Here is a 15,853-nt window from a genome sequence, read left to right on the forward strand (position 1 = left end):
CACACACACACACACACACACACACACACACACACACACACACACACACACACACACACACACACACACACACACATTCTCCCCTGGGCCCTGTGTGGTTCTCCTCATCAGGGAGGCATTGGAGAATCCATCAGCAAACCCTAATGATTTCCCTTCCCCATTCACTCTTCTGACTGAGGATTTATTGATTGTATATCATGTTTATTTATGGGGGGTAATAAACTTGATCTGTTCTGAATTGATCTCCTAGCCTTGAGTCTGTTCCCATACGAAATCCATCACATCCACCTGCTTTGTCCCAGATTCCAATTCTTGATATGCCAAGCAGACTATCCGGCAGCTCTGGATTGGCATACCTAATCAGACTCAGATTCTGAATTATGTTCTCATCTTTAAGGAGCCCGTATGAAATTGGCAGTTCATTAGAAGGCTGCTCTTCAGACTGGCTCTCCCATGCCTTTGACCTTCTGTGGCTCCTCTCCCTCTCTACTTTCTCCTTCTCTCTCTCTCCATTCCCTCTTTCCCCCCTCTCTCTCATCTCTCTGGGCCTGCATAATGAAGCAGACTCCAGTCTGAATGTCAGGGGAAGTGTGGAGCAATGAGAATTGATGTCTGTGGAGCCGAGTTCCTCTTTTGTAGCGGTGTGTAGTGAGTCCTGTTCATAGAGGTTTAGATCCTGTGCTCAATTGTCTTGTCTATCATGAGGGCTAATATCACAAACCCTTTCTTTCTCCTTCTCTCTCTCTCTCTCCTTGTCTCTCTCAGGGAGAGATGGAGGCCCAGAAGAAGCAGCACGAGGCTAAAGTCATTACCACTAAAGAGGACGAGAAACTCAAGATGGACAAGATGGCGCTGGAACTGGAGCTCAAGTGGACCGAGACGTTAAGGTGTGTTTGTGTGTGTGTGTGTGTGTCCTTGGCCCTGGTGAGATGTGCCAGGGATGGCAATGGACAGGGTGAGGGAAAGGAGTTTGGCTTGGAGTAATTGAAACAGTCACATTGAGGCGAGCGCCACCATGATACATTCCAGCTCCATGGTAATGATACTAGTCCAGGGCCGGTCCCTGATCCCAGCCCAGCAAGAGGTCCTCCCTCTCCCTGGCTCTGAGGATTATGAACGGATGGCTTCGTTTAGAAAGAGCCAGTGCTGCACCACAGATTATAACCACTGAAATGGACGGTGACCATTGGAATTATCTTGAGAGGGCTCAAATCCACACATTTCAAAAGGGTTAACGCTGTACTGTAATACTGTACTTTTGAAGTACTGTAGCTAGCTAGGTCCCACATTGTGTGCAAATGAAAGAGTAGGAGGATAGGTCCCATGAGAAATCAGACTGCCCCAAAATATTTCTATATCTCTTTTCTTTTAAAGAGTTCATTTTCCACAACATTTGTTGAGTCAATGCCCTCGCTTATCTCAAAATGGGCTACTCTGCTGAAGCAATGGCGGGTGTTCACCAAGCGAGCAGACAGAGCATCTCACTGCCGCTGCCTGTTCTGGCTCAAAGGAGAGAGACGGGAATGGTAATGAGGTTCATATGAGATATGGATTTGAGCCCGATTAACAAGGAGGACCTGACAAGCCACTGCCTATGAATTTCAAGTGGAAAAGGGTTTTGTTGTCACATTTGAATCTCAATGCCTTTACAGCAGGGACATGTGAATCAGGGTGTGAACAGAACTGCAGCTCAGAGATTTGAGACTGGGGAGGAGGAGGAGGAGGATCATCCCAGCTCATCAGACAGAGTCCAATTAGTGTCTGTCTCCCTTGCTGGGGTCAATTAATGTCTTAATACAGCATTAGGATTCCTGATTACCAGGAAGGCTCTGCTACACATGGAGTTCTACAATAACTCCATCCAGACCAGCATCGGCTCAAAGTTTTCGGTCCTTTTCTTCATCTCTTGTACCGTAATTATGTTTAATTTACCCTCCTCTCTCAATGTCTTTCACAATTGCATTCCCCTTCAGCTCCTTTTCATTTTGTCCCTATGAATTGTAATTTATACATTGCGTTTGGTGAATTTGACATGCTCTGTAATTCTGACAGCATTTAGTGTTTTAAATAAGTGAGGTAGTAATAAAAAAAGAATAATTGAAGACAGCGTATGCTTCTTCTCCTTCTTCTTCTTTAGTAAAGCATAATGCAAATAGCAACTTCCGGGGTTCTGATTGTGTTTCTGTACAGAACCCTGTTGTGTCCTTTCACAGCACTGTCACTGAATAGTATTATTGTTTTCTGTGGTTACTGTCTGCAGTTATTCAACTCAACTTCACCTCTCCAGTTCATTGAATTTGTCTGCGGTCTTGCCCTCATTTCTTCTTATCACCATGTATAACTCGAGCCAACAGGCCACTCAGAATGAAAGCGAGAGAGAGAGAGAGATGAAAGAAGAGAGAGAGAGAAAGAGGCAAAGGCAGAGGGAGAGATATTCACATTTCCCTCTTCCGTCCTCTGTTCTAGGCTCTTCTCTTTCATCTCCTGTGACGGCCTTTCAGAAACATCTCTCCTCCTGCCCCTCACAGGGAGCTAGACTGGTGCTGTGGAGGGAGATGCAGAGATACCAGAGCCCCTACCCACATTAAAGCCTCCTGCTCTGTTTACCTTACGTAATGGTGGGCTTGAACGTGAACAGCATTTGCGAGCGGAAACAATCCAGTTGGGCGGCACCACCACACTGCACCGCAGTGCCTTTGACAGCCTTTTAAGTGCCTCAACCGCAAGAGATGCGTGTGTGTCATCTGGCACAGCCAACACACACACACACACACACACACGGAGAATACGCGCACACACACAAGGGGACCGAGAATAATTGAATAGAGCTGGCTTGGCTCGTGCTGAGAGAGATAGACATCTAAGATCCACCATTTCAGGCAGATAGAATATAAGAGGAAGCTCTTTTACTGAGTGTTTCAATGCAGTGATGTCAGAGCCGGGTATAATGAACTTCGACTGTCAGTAGAGATTTACCTCAGAGTCAAACTAAGCCTTTGTGAGAGATGCCTGGCGTCGGTGTGCGCCAGAAGTTGGGGAAAGAAACTATGTTGCTGTTTAGACAGTGAGTTGATGGAGTCCATGTGTGGCTGACTGCTTGTCCTCTCTGCTGCTGTCTGATGTTGACTGAAAGCTTTGATATTAACGGAGCCGGCTAATTTACACACATGCCTCCTCCGTTCTCGCTACATCCTCCTTCATTCTCCTCCCTCCTTCCTCCTTCTGCGTCCTTCATTCTCCCTCCTCCGTACTGCCTACACTCTCCTCCATCCTCCCTGCCTAGTCTACACACTCACCCCCCTTCCTCCCTCCCATCTCCTCCACTCACCAGGTGCTGAGTGCCCTCCTCGGTAGTTAGCCAGATTGGGGGGTTTGGGGCTAGAGTTATGAATGTGAGGCTCTCTACAATATGAAGATGCTGAGAGCTGTGTGTCTGTCTGTGTTTTTCTGAAGAGATGAGGATCAACACCCCCCTTTTACAGCAGTGTCGCCGGGCTAAACCGCGGCACGCACTCACCCTGACGCTCATCTGCTTGTAGGGAACGCCGAAAACACTGTCAGCGCCCCACGTTTAACGACGCCATTCTCTGCTAAATAACGATTAGCATGCAGTCTGTGCAGCGGCGCTAAACGCGTGGGCATTGAATAGCGCTGACACGGTTGAGGTGGGAGGCATTTGCATGACGCCGTGGGGAATCGTACGGACGTACACCCTGCTCCGCTCCCAAGGATGAGGACTCTGAACACCCCCGGAGCTCGCTGGAAATGTTCAGCAATTACAGGACATACTGTTATCCTCTTAGAAAACCTCTGTCCCAGGCTGCGCTGTGTACAGACCGACGCATGCATTAACATCTACATTACTGTTTCAGATGGATGGGATTGTCAGCCCCAATCTCTGTCCTCTCTAATGATGGCTGTATGCGCAGTCTGCTCTGGAGCGACGTGCAGATGCATTCTGTTTATGAAATATGCACACAACGCCAGATTTTCCTAACAAATGTTTAATGTTGGTCTGTGTTGCGTTGTTCGTCCTAATGAGAAGTGGCGTTGGTAAAAGGGTCTTAACACAGCCACATAGAGTATAACATATTGACTAGATGGTCTTTTCATACATGTGCTCTTGCAAGCATGACTTGCATGATAATATTAATTATTTATCAACGTAATCCTAACCCTAGCTAAAACAGGGTTCTACTGTATATGATTTGCAGCGGCTTTACTGATTTGGAATTAATGAGAATATATTACTTGTCCATTAATGCTACTACTATATATTACAACATGAAATTATTTTAAAAATGGTTTGCTTTATTGCATTATGTTGATCCCCTGACCCCTGGGTGATTTTTATTGTCTTCTGTGTACTTCATCTAATGGTAATTGTGTGCATTTGGTGTGTGTCCACAGGCAGGAGTGTAAGAAGCTACGTGAGGAGCTAAGGGAGGATCATGAGGATGACAAGCGAGCAGCCCTCACCCAGCTGGCCCAAAACAAGGAGCAGGAGCTGGGCAGTGCCCGCGAGAGCTGGCAGAGGAAGGTGGAGGACCTACTGGAGCAGGTAAGAGACAGTCCACCCTCACCCTGCTGTACCACACTACAGCTTGTTCCTGTGATATCGAGGTGTTCTCGGGTCCAAAAAGTTGAACCCATTCCGAAATGGACCCGGGGCTTTCCTCCCCAGATCCTACCCGAATAAATACATGTAAAAAATATATGGACCAGAGGACAACCGGACCTGGCCCCGTATAGAGCCTTTTCGGGTCCAGACTCGGTCTGATCCGGTCCAAGTGAGGGAAGCAGCAGATAATTAAAACATTTTGCTACGTTATCTGAAGCTGTTTATGCAGGCACTGAGGGAGGGAGAGAGGAATGAAGGAGCAGCAAGCGGGGCAGGGGCTGTGCGTTTTATATGTGGCTGAATGGCACGAAGAGGAGGGAGAGAGAGACCGCAGCAACCAAGCCAACTCGCGCTAGTTACTAACTTTTAGCTGCCAAAGCTAGGTTATTTATCAACTAATCTGATTACATAGCACCTGTTTTGACTGCATCAAACCATGAAGAGAAGCTAGCTAGTTAAGCTAGCTGGGTTGGCTAATTGAGGCTACTTGTGTGCCTCAATTAGAGCCTGGACTCGAACCCAGAATCTCTGGTGGCACAGCTAGCACTGCGATGCAGTGCCTTAGACCACTGCACCACCCGGGAGGCTACATGTTTAACTTTTAATTCCGTCGTTTTAGTTCCATCTTCCATTGATCTCCTAACTTGCTTCCCACCGCACACACAGAGCCAGAGGCTAGTGCCGCTTTGATGACGTGTGATTGGCTACACGCGCCACTCTCGTGAAAGGCCTGAGCAGCAGCATACAATTCTCTCTCTCTCTCTCTCGCTCTCTCTCTCTACTGCAGCAGTCGCGTTCAGTTCTGTAATTATAATTACACATACCCGAGACCCGTGACAATCCGATCCGACCTAGATCTGAGAGTCAACTACAGAATTTCGGAGCCGAACCGGTTGGGTCACGGGTTTTCGGCTGGACCTGTGAAGACCTTGACTGTGATAAACACAGCATTCTCAGCCCCATGTCAACATTATGACTGGGCTCCAGGATATATGGAGAGTAAAAGGACTAGGTAATTTGTCTGTCCACTAGTCCCATCAGTGCAAAGGTTTTGTTGAGCTGGGATTTATATAGGGATTCCGTGACTACTTTACATACTTTAAGGTCAAGAGCATAGGTTATACATTTTCACCACTTAACCCAAAATATAATGAAACATTTTGGAAGTGTATGTCATACCATATTAAATCATCCACTTCCTAATGTCCATGAGTAGGTGAGAGGAGAGTGCTCAGGGCATCGCCGTACACATGCAGATACCAGCCATGACAATGAAAGACTGCTGAGAAGCCTGTTCTGTTACTTAGCTGTAACTCCCACCGCAGCTATAGCTAGCACTGTCACTCACACAAAGTGTAGGAAGATAAAACATGCTGAATTTATTGGATATCTATTCAAATTATGACATTTGAAGTCTTCCCAAACGGGCACTGGCAGCCCTGTGAAGGGGACTGAATGGGCCAATCAAATCGAATTAAAAACGAAAACTTTTAATGCACTTGTACTTGCTAATTGCATTAACATTCAGGGCATTTCACAGATAATAATTAGGTTTGACAGTAGAAAGTAATTTCATATTTTTTTTAAACTGAACTCAGATATCACCATATTTCAGTGTCTTGTCATACATTGAAATAGGCAGTGCTGCCCATCTTTTCCTGTTGTTTTCAATCATCTAGAGCAAAAGGGCTCCTCTGTCCTCACCAACTTGGCTATCCCTCATGATACTCCAACCACTCCCTGATAAAGAGCTACCCTAACCTGGCCTCCCTCCCCTCTCTGCCCCTTTAATATATTTTTTTGCCTTTATTTTGACATTGTTCACTCCTGAATGTTTCCCTGTGTTCCTGTGTATTCTGTTCACACCCATAGCGCCACTCAGCTCAGTGAAGCTTAACTTAAGTCAATCAGTAATGTAAGCATGAAACACACTGAGAATCTCACTGCCGATAGACTGCCGATAAGTACTTATCACAGTGGGAGGCTGTTCCTTCTCTTGCTGGAGCAAAAGCGATCGATGCTGCGTGCCAATCCGGTAGCGACGAACCTACGGATTCTACTTGTAGAATCGCTATGCTTGTCAGTGGTCTACAACTTGACTTTGAGCCAATCAGAGAGCACGACCCCCAAGGGGGAGCCAACAAAATTGGAAAAAGAGGGCATTTCCTCCTTACATCTACGGATGAGCCAGTCACACTTTATATGCAATGTAGGCTATGGGATGGTAACTAGCTAAGTGCACAGACGCAATGCACACAAAACTAAGCACTTCCTCCAAGATGGCTAACCACTCTGGCTAGTATTGACGTTAGAATTAAATCACAATGGATTAGCTAGTTTCCATGAAACAGCTGCTTGTGTAAGCTGTTGAGTTAGTGCCGTGTCCTTAGCTAGCTAGTTATGTTGCCCTATTTAGCGAATATGCTAATGTTAGCTAGCTAGCTAAACATTTGGCTATCGGCTGGCACTTGCAGTATGGGATTATGGAGAGTGAATTAAATTATTTCTTCGTCATCTTGCTAAGTCGTTATCTAGCTGTGGACATCTGGCTAGTTTCAACAAGGTCTTTCTACAAAATAGCAACATTAGCGTAGATAACTTGGAATCTAGACCGTAAGCAATACCGCCACAACACGCACAGATATGCATTGCCAAACAATGCTACTGCCACCTTCTGGTTTGGAGTATTTAGTATTTTAGGCTGAGTGGCTGACTACTTCCAAGGTCTTTGCTGTGTGAACACAAATTAGATTGACTGCCGACACTCTGTTCAGAGGTGCTAAGTATTGTCGGCAGGCAAACGTTGGACAGTCCTACCGGTGTGTCTGAGCTTTTAGTCTACTTACACACCTGCTCCACTTGGCGCTCTTCGTTTCTCCCTCACTATAGTGTGTTTACAGACAAATACCAGTATATTCAACTGGTGTGCGTGGCTAGCATGATGGCGTTGTGTAGACTTGGCCTGGTTTGCACTAACGATGCTGGTTTTACAGCGTCCATTTTCCTTTCGTTACAGTGTGCTGTACGCAGGTGAGTGCTTCTTGTCGGGGACACTTGCAGTGTTGAATGTGCCAACGTGTGTGTGTGTGTGTGTGTGGTTTCTCTCTTCACTCCTTGTCTCTATACAGAGAGGGTTGTTATAGAACCACTGTGACTGGTTGCTACTGCAGTGAACCAACGTCACCCAGTTCCCAGGCAACACGCATGAAACACTGATTACCTAAATCTGCCTTCTTCTGAACATTGATATTCTCTTTATGCTCTGTAACTGACTCTTGGTGCACTTCATACTGGAGTATTTTCCTCTTCCTGACACTGTGAAAGGTGTATATTTCTGTTATTTTGATGAGACAGAATTACAGCCTCTCTGAGTGGCGTGTGATTTACTGTACCGTCTGCTCTCTTTGTTGTGCCATAATAACCACATCTGAGTCTCCTCTGAGTTAGGAATGTTGTTGTTTACGCTCAGGTCCCAATGGAAGGCATTCAGCAGCCTCTTATCCCTCTTCACAAGTGGTTGTGATTCTATCAGGGATGACGAGCAGTGCCATTTTGATAGTAGTCACACATTTTGCCCTGCAGCAGATGACTCTGATAATAAGTCTGGCACACAGTGAGCATTACAGCTATACAGATCCTGTGTGTCGCCTCTTGTTCACTCCAAGGCAGTGTAGGTATTGATTCTAAGGGAGGTGTGAATGTCTTCTGTCAATGGTCCCACTTTAGTGTCAGCAGCACTAAAAACCCACTAGTTCCCTCTGGCATGAACCCACAGACACGTCTACTGCCTCCACTTAGATCACTGCAGTCTGTCTGCCATGTCCACAGTATCACTGTGTTGTGTTCCGCCCAGAGCCAAACGAATACACGTCACTGCATTATAACATTGATAATGCACTGTGCACTCCATACTGTTTGTTGTCCAAATTTTTTATTACGCAGATGCTGGAAAAATCTATGCATGTGGGGGGGGGGGGGGGTGCAGGAGGGCATTCTAACTCTGAGCTCCTACTTGACGGTGTAGCTCCAGATGCTTCCTTCCAGCTAGCAGCAGAGTCAGGGTGACTTATGGAGGTGTCACCACCGTGGATCTTTTCCTCCCACACATTCCACCTCTCCTGCTTAGGGCCCCGGTCGGTCTCATTATTCACAGTAATAATACTCTGTAGTAATAGGCTGTAACTCCTAATGAGGCCTGGCTGATTAATGTGGCGTGACTGAGCTCTCATGTTGATCACACACTGAGCCGTTGATCACACGTACACAACTGTACGTGTAGGGTGCCGCCAAAGGTTGCAAAGCAGCAGTGGTGTAAAGTACCTAAGTAAAAATACTTTAAAGTACTACTTAAGTCGTTTTTTGGGGGTATCTGTACTTTACTTGACTATTTATATTTTTGACAACTTTTACTTTTACTTCACTACATTCCTAAAGAAAATAATGTACTTTTTACTCCATACATTTTCCCTGACATCCAAAAGTACTCCTTACATTTTGACAGGAAAATTGTCCAATTCACGCACTTATCAAGAGAACATCCCTGGTCATCCCTACTGCCTCTGATCTGGCAGACTCCCTAAACCCACATGCTTCCTTTGTAAATGATGTTGGAGTGTTGGAGTGTACCCCTGGCTATCGGTCAATTGTAAAAAATGGTTTGCTTAATATAAGGAATTTGAAATCATTCATACTTTTGATATTTAAGTATATTTCAGCAATTCCATTCACTTTTGATACTAAGTACATTTTAAAACCAAATACTGTTAGACTTTTACTGAATAAGTATTTTACTGGGTGACTTTCACTTTTACTTGAGTCATTTTCTGTTATCTTTACTTTTACGTAAAACACTTTTTCCACCATTGCAAAGCAGACAAAGTTGCTGCAGGCTAACCATATTGAAATAAGGATTATGAGGGTATAATTGGTTTCAAAATGACTTTTTGATGCACCCTCTAACAAAAAAATGTATGTTGTGTTTCTTCAGGTCATAACTAGCTAGCGTTAAAAATTGATATCTGTTTTTGTCTAACGAAGTAGTCCTAGGTTAGTGAATGAAGTATACAGACAAACAGGTCTCGCGAACCTTGTAATATCTGATCCAAGCTGTTCTTCTCTCTACACCGTCTCTCTCTCTCTTTTTCCTTTCTCTCTCCTTCTCTACTTCTCCCTTTCGGTAGATCTCGTTGCTGAAGCAGAGCCTGGAGATGCAGCTGTCTCAGTCGCAGAGCTCCCTGCAGCAGCTGCAGGCCCACTTCAGCCAGGAGCGGGAGCACCTGAGCCAGCAGCTCCAAGAACTGCAGCTGGAGTACCAGCGCAGGGAACACAGCCTGCAGGAGGCCCACTGCTGCGCCATGCAGGACCTGGAGGAAACCCGTCAGCACGACCTCAAGGTGTGACCATTTAGAACCTGGCTCAGAGCAGAACTGTGCCATTGTGAAATATACCCAATTGTGACATTAGAGCATTAGATTAGATATTTGAGGCATGATGGGCCAGTATAGACTCTGATGTGTCAGTAAGACTGGATATAAGTCGGGTGCAGAGAATGAGGAGAGACAGTGGAGATTTTCTGGTAAAATAGCTGCTGATGTGCCCAGATGGACTTTTGCAACAGTGAGTCCATCAACATTACCAGAGATGTGGAGCAGTTGACTTCTGAGCGGATCAGTGATTTGGACCTGACCCTGATTGAATTATTGCTGTTTGGGACACACACTGCTTTTCAGTTCCTTTCACTTTAAAACGAATAGGCTACGGAGCAGCAGCAGCATAGTTCTTGATGGAATTACGATGCAACACAGTTAATATTGTTCCAGGGAATCTTTACAGCAGCTTATGAGTAATGTAGTGCAGTAATGTAATAGTATGGGAACGTCTGAGGAATCTGGCGAGGCATCTGTGTAATAGTAATTCAGATGGTGATGAGTTTGCTGTCAGCACAGCCGGGGGCAATAACTCTGATCCATAAGCCAGTCATCCAGGAGTCCCAGTGTTAGCATTAGCTTCATGCTCAGATCCAGATCTTTTTAAATCAGCCTCTCTGCTCCTAAAGCTCTTTATAGGACATGAGAGTGAGTTGTGTAGCGAGAGGTAGCTATATCGATCAGCGCGTGTCATACGTTTAGTTGCATGGGTTCGTGCTTGAAAGGCGGACTGCCAGCCAGGCTCATACATGGGCAAACTGTGAAGGTCTAGAACAGCAAGGTGATGGGTTCTGTTCGTTATTCACTGGTGTTTGATATGTAAATGCAGCCGGGCTGCTGGGTTCACTGTGGCACAATCTTAGCTGGAGAAGGCTGCATTTGCTCCTCACGAGAATGAAACACTGATAGCCGAAGAGCGGGTACCACTTTTTGGCACAACAGATATGCCCCTCTCTCCATCTTTATATATAACAGACTGACTGACTCTACCCCAAAACACTGACATCTCAATACTAGTCTGGGCATTTCATAATGAAGGTTGAAGTATGAATCAGAACTCATTTACCAATCCCGACATACCCAATACATGAAAATATAGACTTCTGAAAAATATTAAGACATTGACTTTTTCGCCTAACACTGAACGTTTCCTTCCAAAGAAAAGGGAAGAAATGCGTTTTTCTGCACTTAACATTCCGTTATACAGTCAAGGACATTTTGAAATACATTCAACCTTACTCTGAGGCTTCTTTTGACATTCAAAAACCCTTGGATGGAATTTATGTTAAGGGCTCATGCAGGCGTTGTGCAAAGCTGACTCAATGTCCCCAAGCATTCTGTCTCACCTCTCCAGCCACAGATTGGATTAAAAGCAAAAGACCCATGAGTCATCGGTGATTGAATGGGCAGAAAAGTCTTTCATGTCTGCTAATAAAAAAAATATACCACACCCTAAGGAACACATTTATCTCAATAGCTGTTCGCTCTTGAATAGGGGCTAGGTTGACTCAAAGTTGTTCTAAAATGTATAAACCTTTACAGGGGTAAATGTATTAAGGGTTTAGTTTGTTCGAGACACATTTTATGAGGACAAAGGCATTTAGAGTGTTAGCAAAGCAAACTGAATTGTCTTGTTTGAGGCATTAGGGACAAATCCAGTTTCACCTTGCCTACAGTGGGAACACATATCCACTGATATGATCTATTGACATGGCAGGCACTGTTATACAAGGCTAATTAAAACGCTTACAAATCTTCTCCACACATACTTTAACATCCAAACTAGGAGCTCCTTTTTCACGGTGTCGCGATTTCAAACAAATCGCCCAGTTCGAGGTATGAACACGTAAAATACAGTGTCTCTTGAGGTTCTTTCAAGCTATAGACTTTGCGCCATTCAATCTTTTCTTATTTTTCATTCGTGCCCAGGCTTACACAGTATCAGCTGAATGAATAGGCACACAATGAAATAGGCTCTCTCCCGCTACATGTGTTTCTAACAGCGAATTCATGAATATTGACTGACTGCAATGGAGTTAAGATTGACAAACTTCCCGATGTGTGCGTGCACACACTTAACAGACGCAGGTTTTTAGACCTGAGAGAAAAGATATAGAAAATGAACTAGCCTAGTCTCATACCATGTACTGTAGCCAGCTCCTCTATCATTGCCAAGCTATACATTAACAAACACACAGAGGAGTTGGCTAATGCACAAACACAATGCACGGCCCACCGGCTAACAATTCACATCTAAAGTGCCTTTGGAAAGTATTCAGACCCCTTGATTTTTTTCACATTCTGTTACGTTACAGCCTTATTCTAAAATTGCTGAGATTTTAATTTATTTAATCAATCTACACATAATACCCCATAATGGCAAAGCGATAACAGGTTTTTAGAAATAAAATAAAAAAAGCAGAAATACCTTATTTACATAAGTATTCAGACCCTTTGCTATGAGACTTGAAATTGAGCTTAGGTACATCCTGTTTCCACTGATCATCCTTGAGATGTTTCTACAACTTGATTGGAGGCCACCTGTGGTAAATTCAATTGATTGGACATGATTTGGAAAGGCACACACCTGTCTATATAAGGCCCCACAGTTGACAGTGCATGTCAGAGCAAAACTCAAGCCATGAGGTCGAAGGTATTGTCCGTAGAGCTCCGAGACAGAATTGTGTCGAGGCACAGATCTGGGGAAGGGTACCAACACATTTCTGCAGCATTGAAGGTCCCCAAGAACACAGTGGCCTCCAAAATTCTTAAATGGAAGAAGTTTGGAACCACCAACACTTCCTAGAGCTGGCCGCCCGGCCAAACTGAGCAATCGGGGGACAAGAACCTTGGTCAGGGAGGTGACCAAGAACCCGACAGAGCTCCAGAGTTCCTCTGTGGAGATGGTTGTCCTTCAGGAAGGTTCTCCCATCTCTGCAGCACACCACCAATCAGACCTTTATGGTGGAGTGGCCAAACAGAAGCCACCCCTCAGTAAAAGGCACTTGACAGCCCGGTTGGAGTTTGCCAAAAGGAACCTAAAGGACTCTCAGACCATGAGAAACAAGATTCGCTGGTCTGATGAAACCAAAATTGAACGGTTTGGCTTGAATGCCAAGCGTCACATCTGGAGGAAATCTGGCACTGCTCATGCATGGTGGTGGCAGCATCATGCTGTGGAGATGTTTTTCAGTGGCATGGACTGGGAGACTAGTCAGGATTGAAGCAAAGATGAGCGGAGCAAAGTACAGGGAGATCCTTGATGAAAACCTGCTCCATAGCACTCCAGACCTCAGACTGCGGCGAAGGTTCACGTTCCAACAGGACAACGACCCCAAGCACACAGCCAAAACAACGCAGGAGTGGCTTCCGGACAAGTCTCTGAATGTCCTTGAGTGGCCCAGCCAGAGCCCGGACTTGAAACCGATCGAGCATCTATGGAGAGACCTGAAAATAGCTGTGCAGCAACGCTCCCCATCCAACCTGACAGAGCATCTTCAGAGAAGAATGGGAGAAACTCCCCAAATACAGGTGTGCAAAGCTTGTCGCGTAATACCCAAGAAGACTCAAGGCTGTAATTGCTACCAAAGGTGCTTCAACAAAGTAATGAGTAAAGGGTCTGAACATTAATTTAAAATTGTTTAGAAACATGTTCTATTCTTATGTACAATAAAAGTGACTCCAAAATGACACATATATTGGGCACAAAATAATCTGAAACACAACCAAAACAAACAGCAAATGTATCCAACAAGTTTTTACAGTCACAAGCTTGACGTAATCATTGTGTGCTAGGAATCTGGGACCAAATACTAAACTTTTGACTACGTTAATACACATAAGTGAATTTGTCCCCATACTTTTGGTCCCCTAAAATGGAGGGACTACGTTAAAATAGTGCTGTAATTTCTAAACGGTTCATCCGATATGGATGAAAATACCCTCACATTAAAGCTGACAGTCAGCATTTTGATGCCATAGTTATTGTATCATTTCAAATCCAACGTGCTGGAGTACAGTTTCAAAACAACAAAAACCTTGTCACAGAGCCCTTAGATTTCTTCACATTGTATTGTGTTACAAAGTGGGGTTAAAATTGATTTAGCTGTCATTTTTTGTCATCAATCTACACAAAATACTCTGATGTCAAAGTGCAAGAAAATACCATTTTTGGGATAAATAAAAAATGTATAACTAAAATATAGTCGTTGCACAAGTATTCAGTCCCTTTGTTTAGGCAAGCCTAACGTAGTTCAGGACCAAAATTTGGCTTAACAAATCACATGGACTCACTCTGTGTGAAATAAAAGGGGTTGACATGATTTTTGAATGACTAACCCTTCCTCTGACCTCCATACATACAGCATCTTTAAGGCCCCTCTGTCAAGTATTGAATTTCAAGGACAGATTCAACTACAAAGACCAGGAAGCTTTTTCAAAAGCCTCATAAAGAAGGACAATGATGGGTAAAAATAACAAATCAGACATTGAATATCTCTTTAAGAATTATCCTGTGGATTATGTGTTAAACCACCCAGACACATCAAAGATACAGCAGACCTTCTGAACATAGGACAGGAATGAAGCTGCTGAAGGATGTCACCATGAGGCCATTGGTGATTTTAAAACAGCTACTGAGTTATTAAATGGCTGTGATGGGAGAAAACAAAGGATGGATCAACAGCATTGTAGTGTGTCCACAATAATGACCTAAATAACAGAGTGAAAAGAAGAATACAAATTATACAGAATATTCCAAGACACTGAAGTAATACTGCATAAAAACACAGCAAAGGAATACACTTTTTGGCCTAAATCAAAGCCTTATGTTTGGGGCAAATCCAACACATCACTGAGTAACTACCTCCTTATTTTCAAGCATTGTGATGGCTGCATTATGGTACTGTATGGGTATGCTTGACGGAAAATGCTGGGGAGTTTCTCAGGATAAAAAGAAACGGGATGGGGCTAAGTACAGGCAAAATCCTAGAGGAAAACCTGCTTCAAACTGGGAGAGGAATTCACCTTTCAGCAGGACAATAACCTATAACACAATGCCAAATCTACACTGGAGTTGCTTACCAAGAGGACAGTGAATGGTCCTGAGTGGCCAAGTTAGTGTTCACTTAAATCTGCTTAGAAATCTATGGCAAGACTTGAAAATTGACATGATCCCCAACATCTTGACAGAGCTTGAAAAACTCACAGCTGTAATCAAGGCCAAAGGTGTTTCTTACATGTATTGACTCAGGGAGCTGAATACTTATGCAACGACTATATTTGAGTTATTACATTTTTGTTCATCTTAAAAAGTGTTCAAATTTTTCTTCCACTTTGACGTCAGAGTATTTTGTGTAGATTGTTGACAAAATAATTGCAATTAAATAAATGTTAATCCCACTTTGTAACACAATAAAATGTGAAGAAATCCAAGGGGTCCAAATACTTTTGCAAGGCACTGTGCACACACACACGCACATGCTTCTCACTGATGGGGCTCAACCACTAACTGTTGTATGGCATTCAACAATCAGAATCATTGCAACATCATGTCACCACTGATTTATTCTTTTTCAGACCATCATACCGTTTCTGTACCATTCCTGGGTATACCGTATTACTGGAAGTGCACACAAGGGGCACTATTTCCACGTTTCAAAAAGCAAACAGGGATCTTCATCCAGGAGGGGATTGAATGTCTCTGCAGTAACCAAGAAACTTGACCTTGACATCTAGCCACTTAGCTAGCAAGTTAGCAAACCAGATGCATAGCTGGAGCCCTGAGCTGGATATCATTTATTTGACA

At 44.1% G+C, this 15,853-nt stretch overlaps 1 protein-coding gene across 5 annotated transcripts in view; it reads left to right on the forward strand.

Moving 5' to 3' along the window:
• LOC106607780 (protein FAM184A) overlaps positions 1-15,853 on the forward strand; it is a 154,885-nt gene that overhangs the window by 106,113 nt on the left and 32,919 nt on the right. For all 5 annotated transcript variants that reach the window (XM_014205128.2, XM_014205127.2, XM_014205130.2 and 2 more), the window contains exons 9-11: positions 766-887; positions 4,411-4,561; positions 9,802-10,014. In XM_014205128.2, the coding sequence (XP_014060603.1) occupies positions 766-887; positions 4,411-4,561; positions 9,802-10,014 (486 nt within the window). The remainder of the gene's footprint in view (positions 1-765; positions 888-4,410; positions 4,562-9,801; positions 10,015-15,853) is intronic.

This window comes from Salmo salar, chromosome ssa06 (assembly GCF_905237065.1).
Source record: "Salmo salar chromosome ssa06, Ssal_v3.1, whole genome shotgun sequence".
Taxonomy (NCBI): Eukaryota; Metazoa; Chordata; class Actinopteri; order Salmoniformes; family Salmonidae; genus Salmo; species Salmo salar.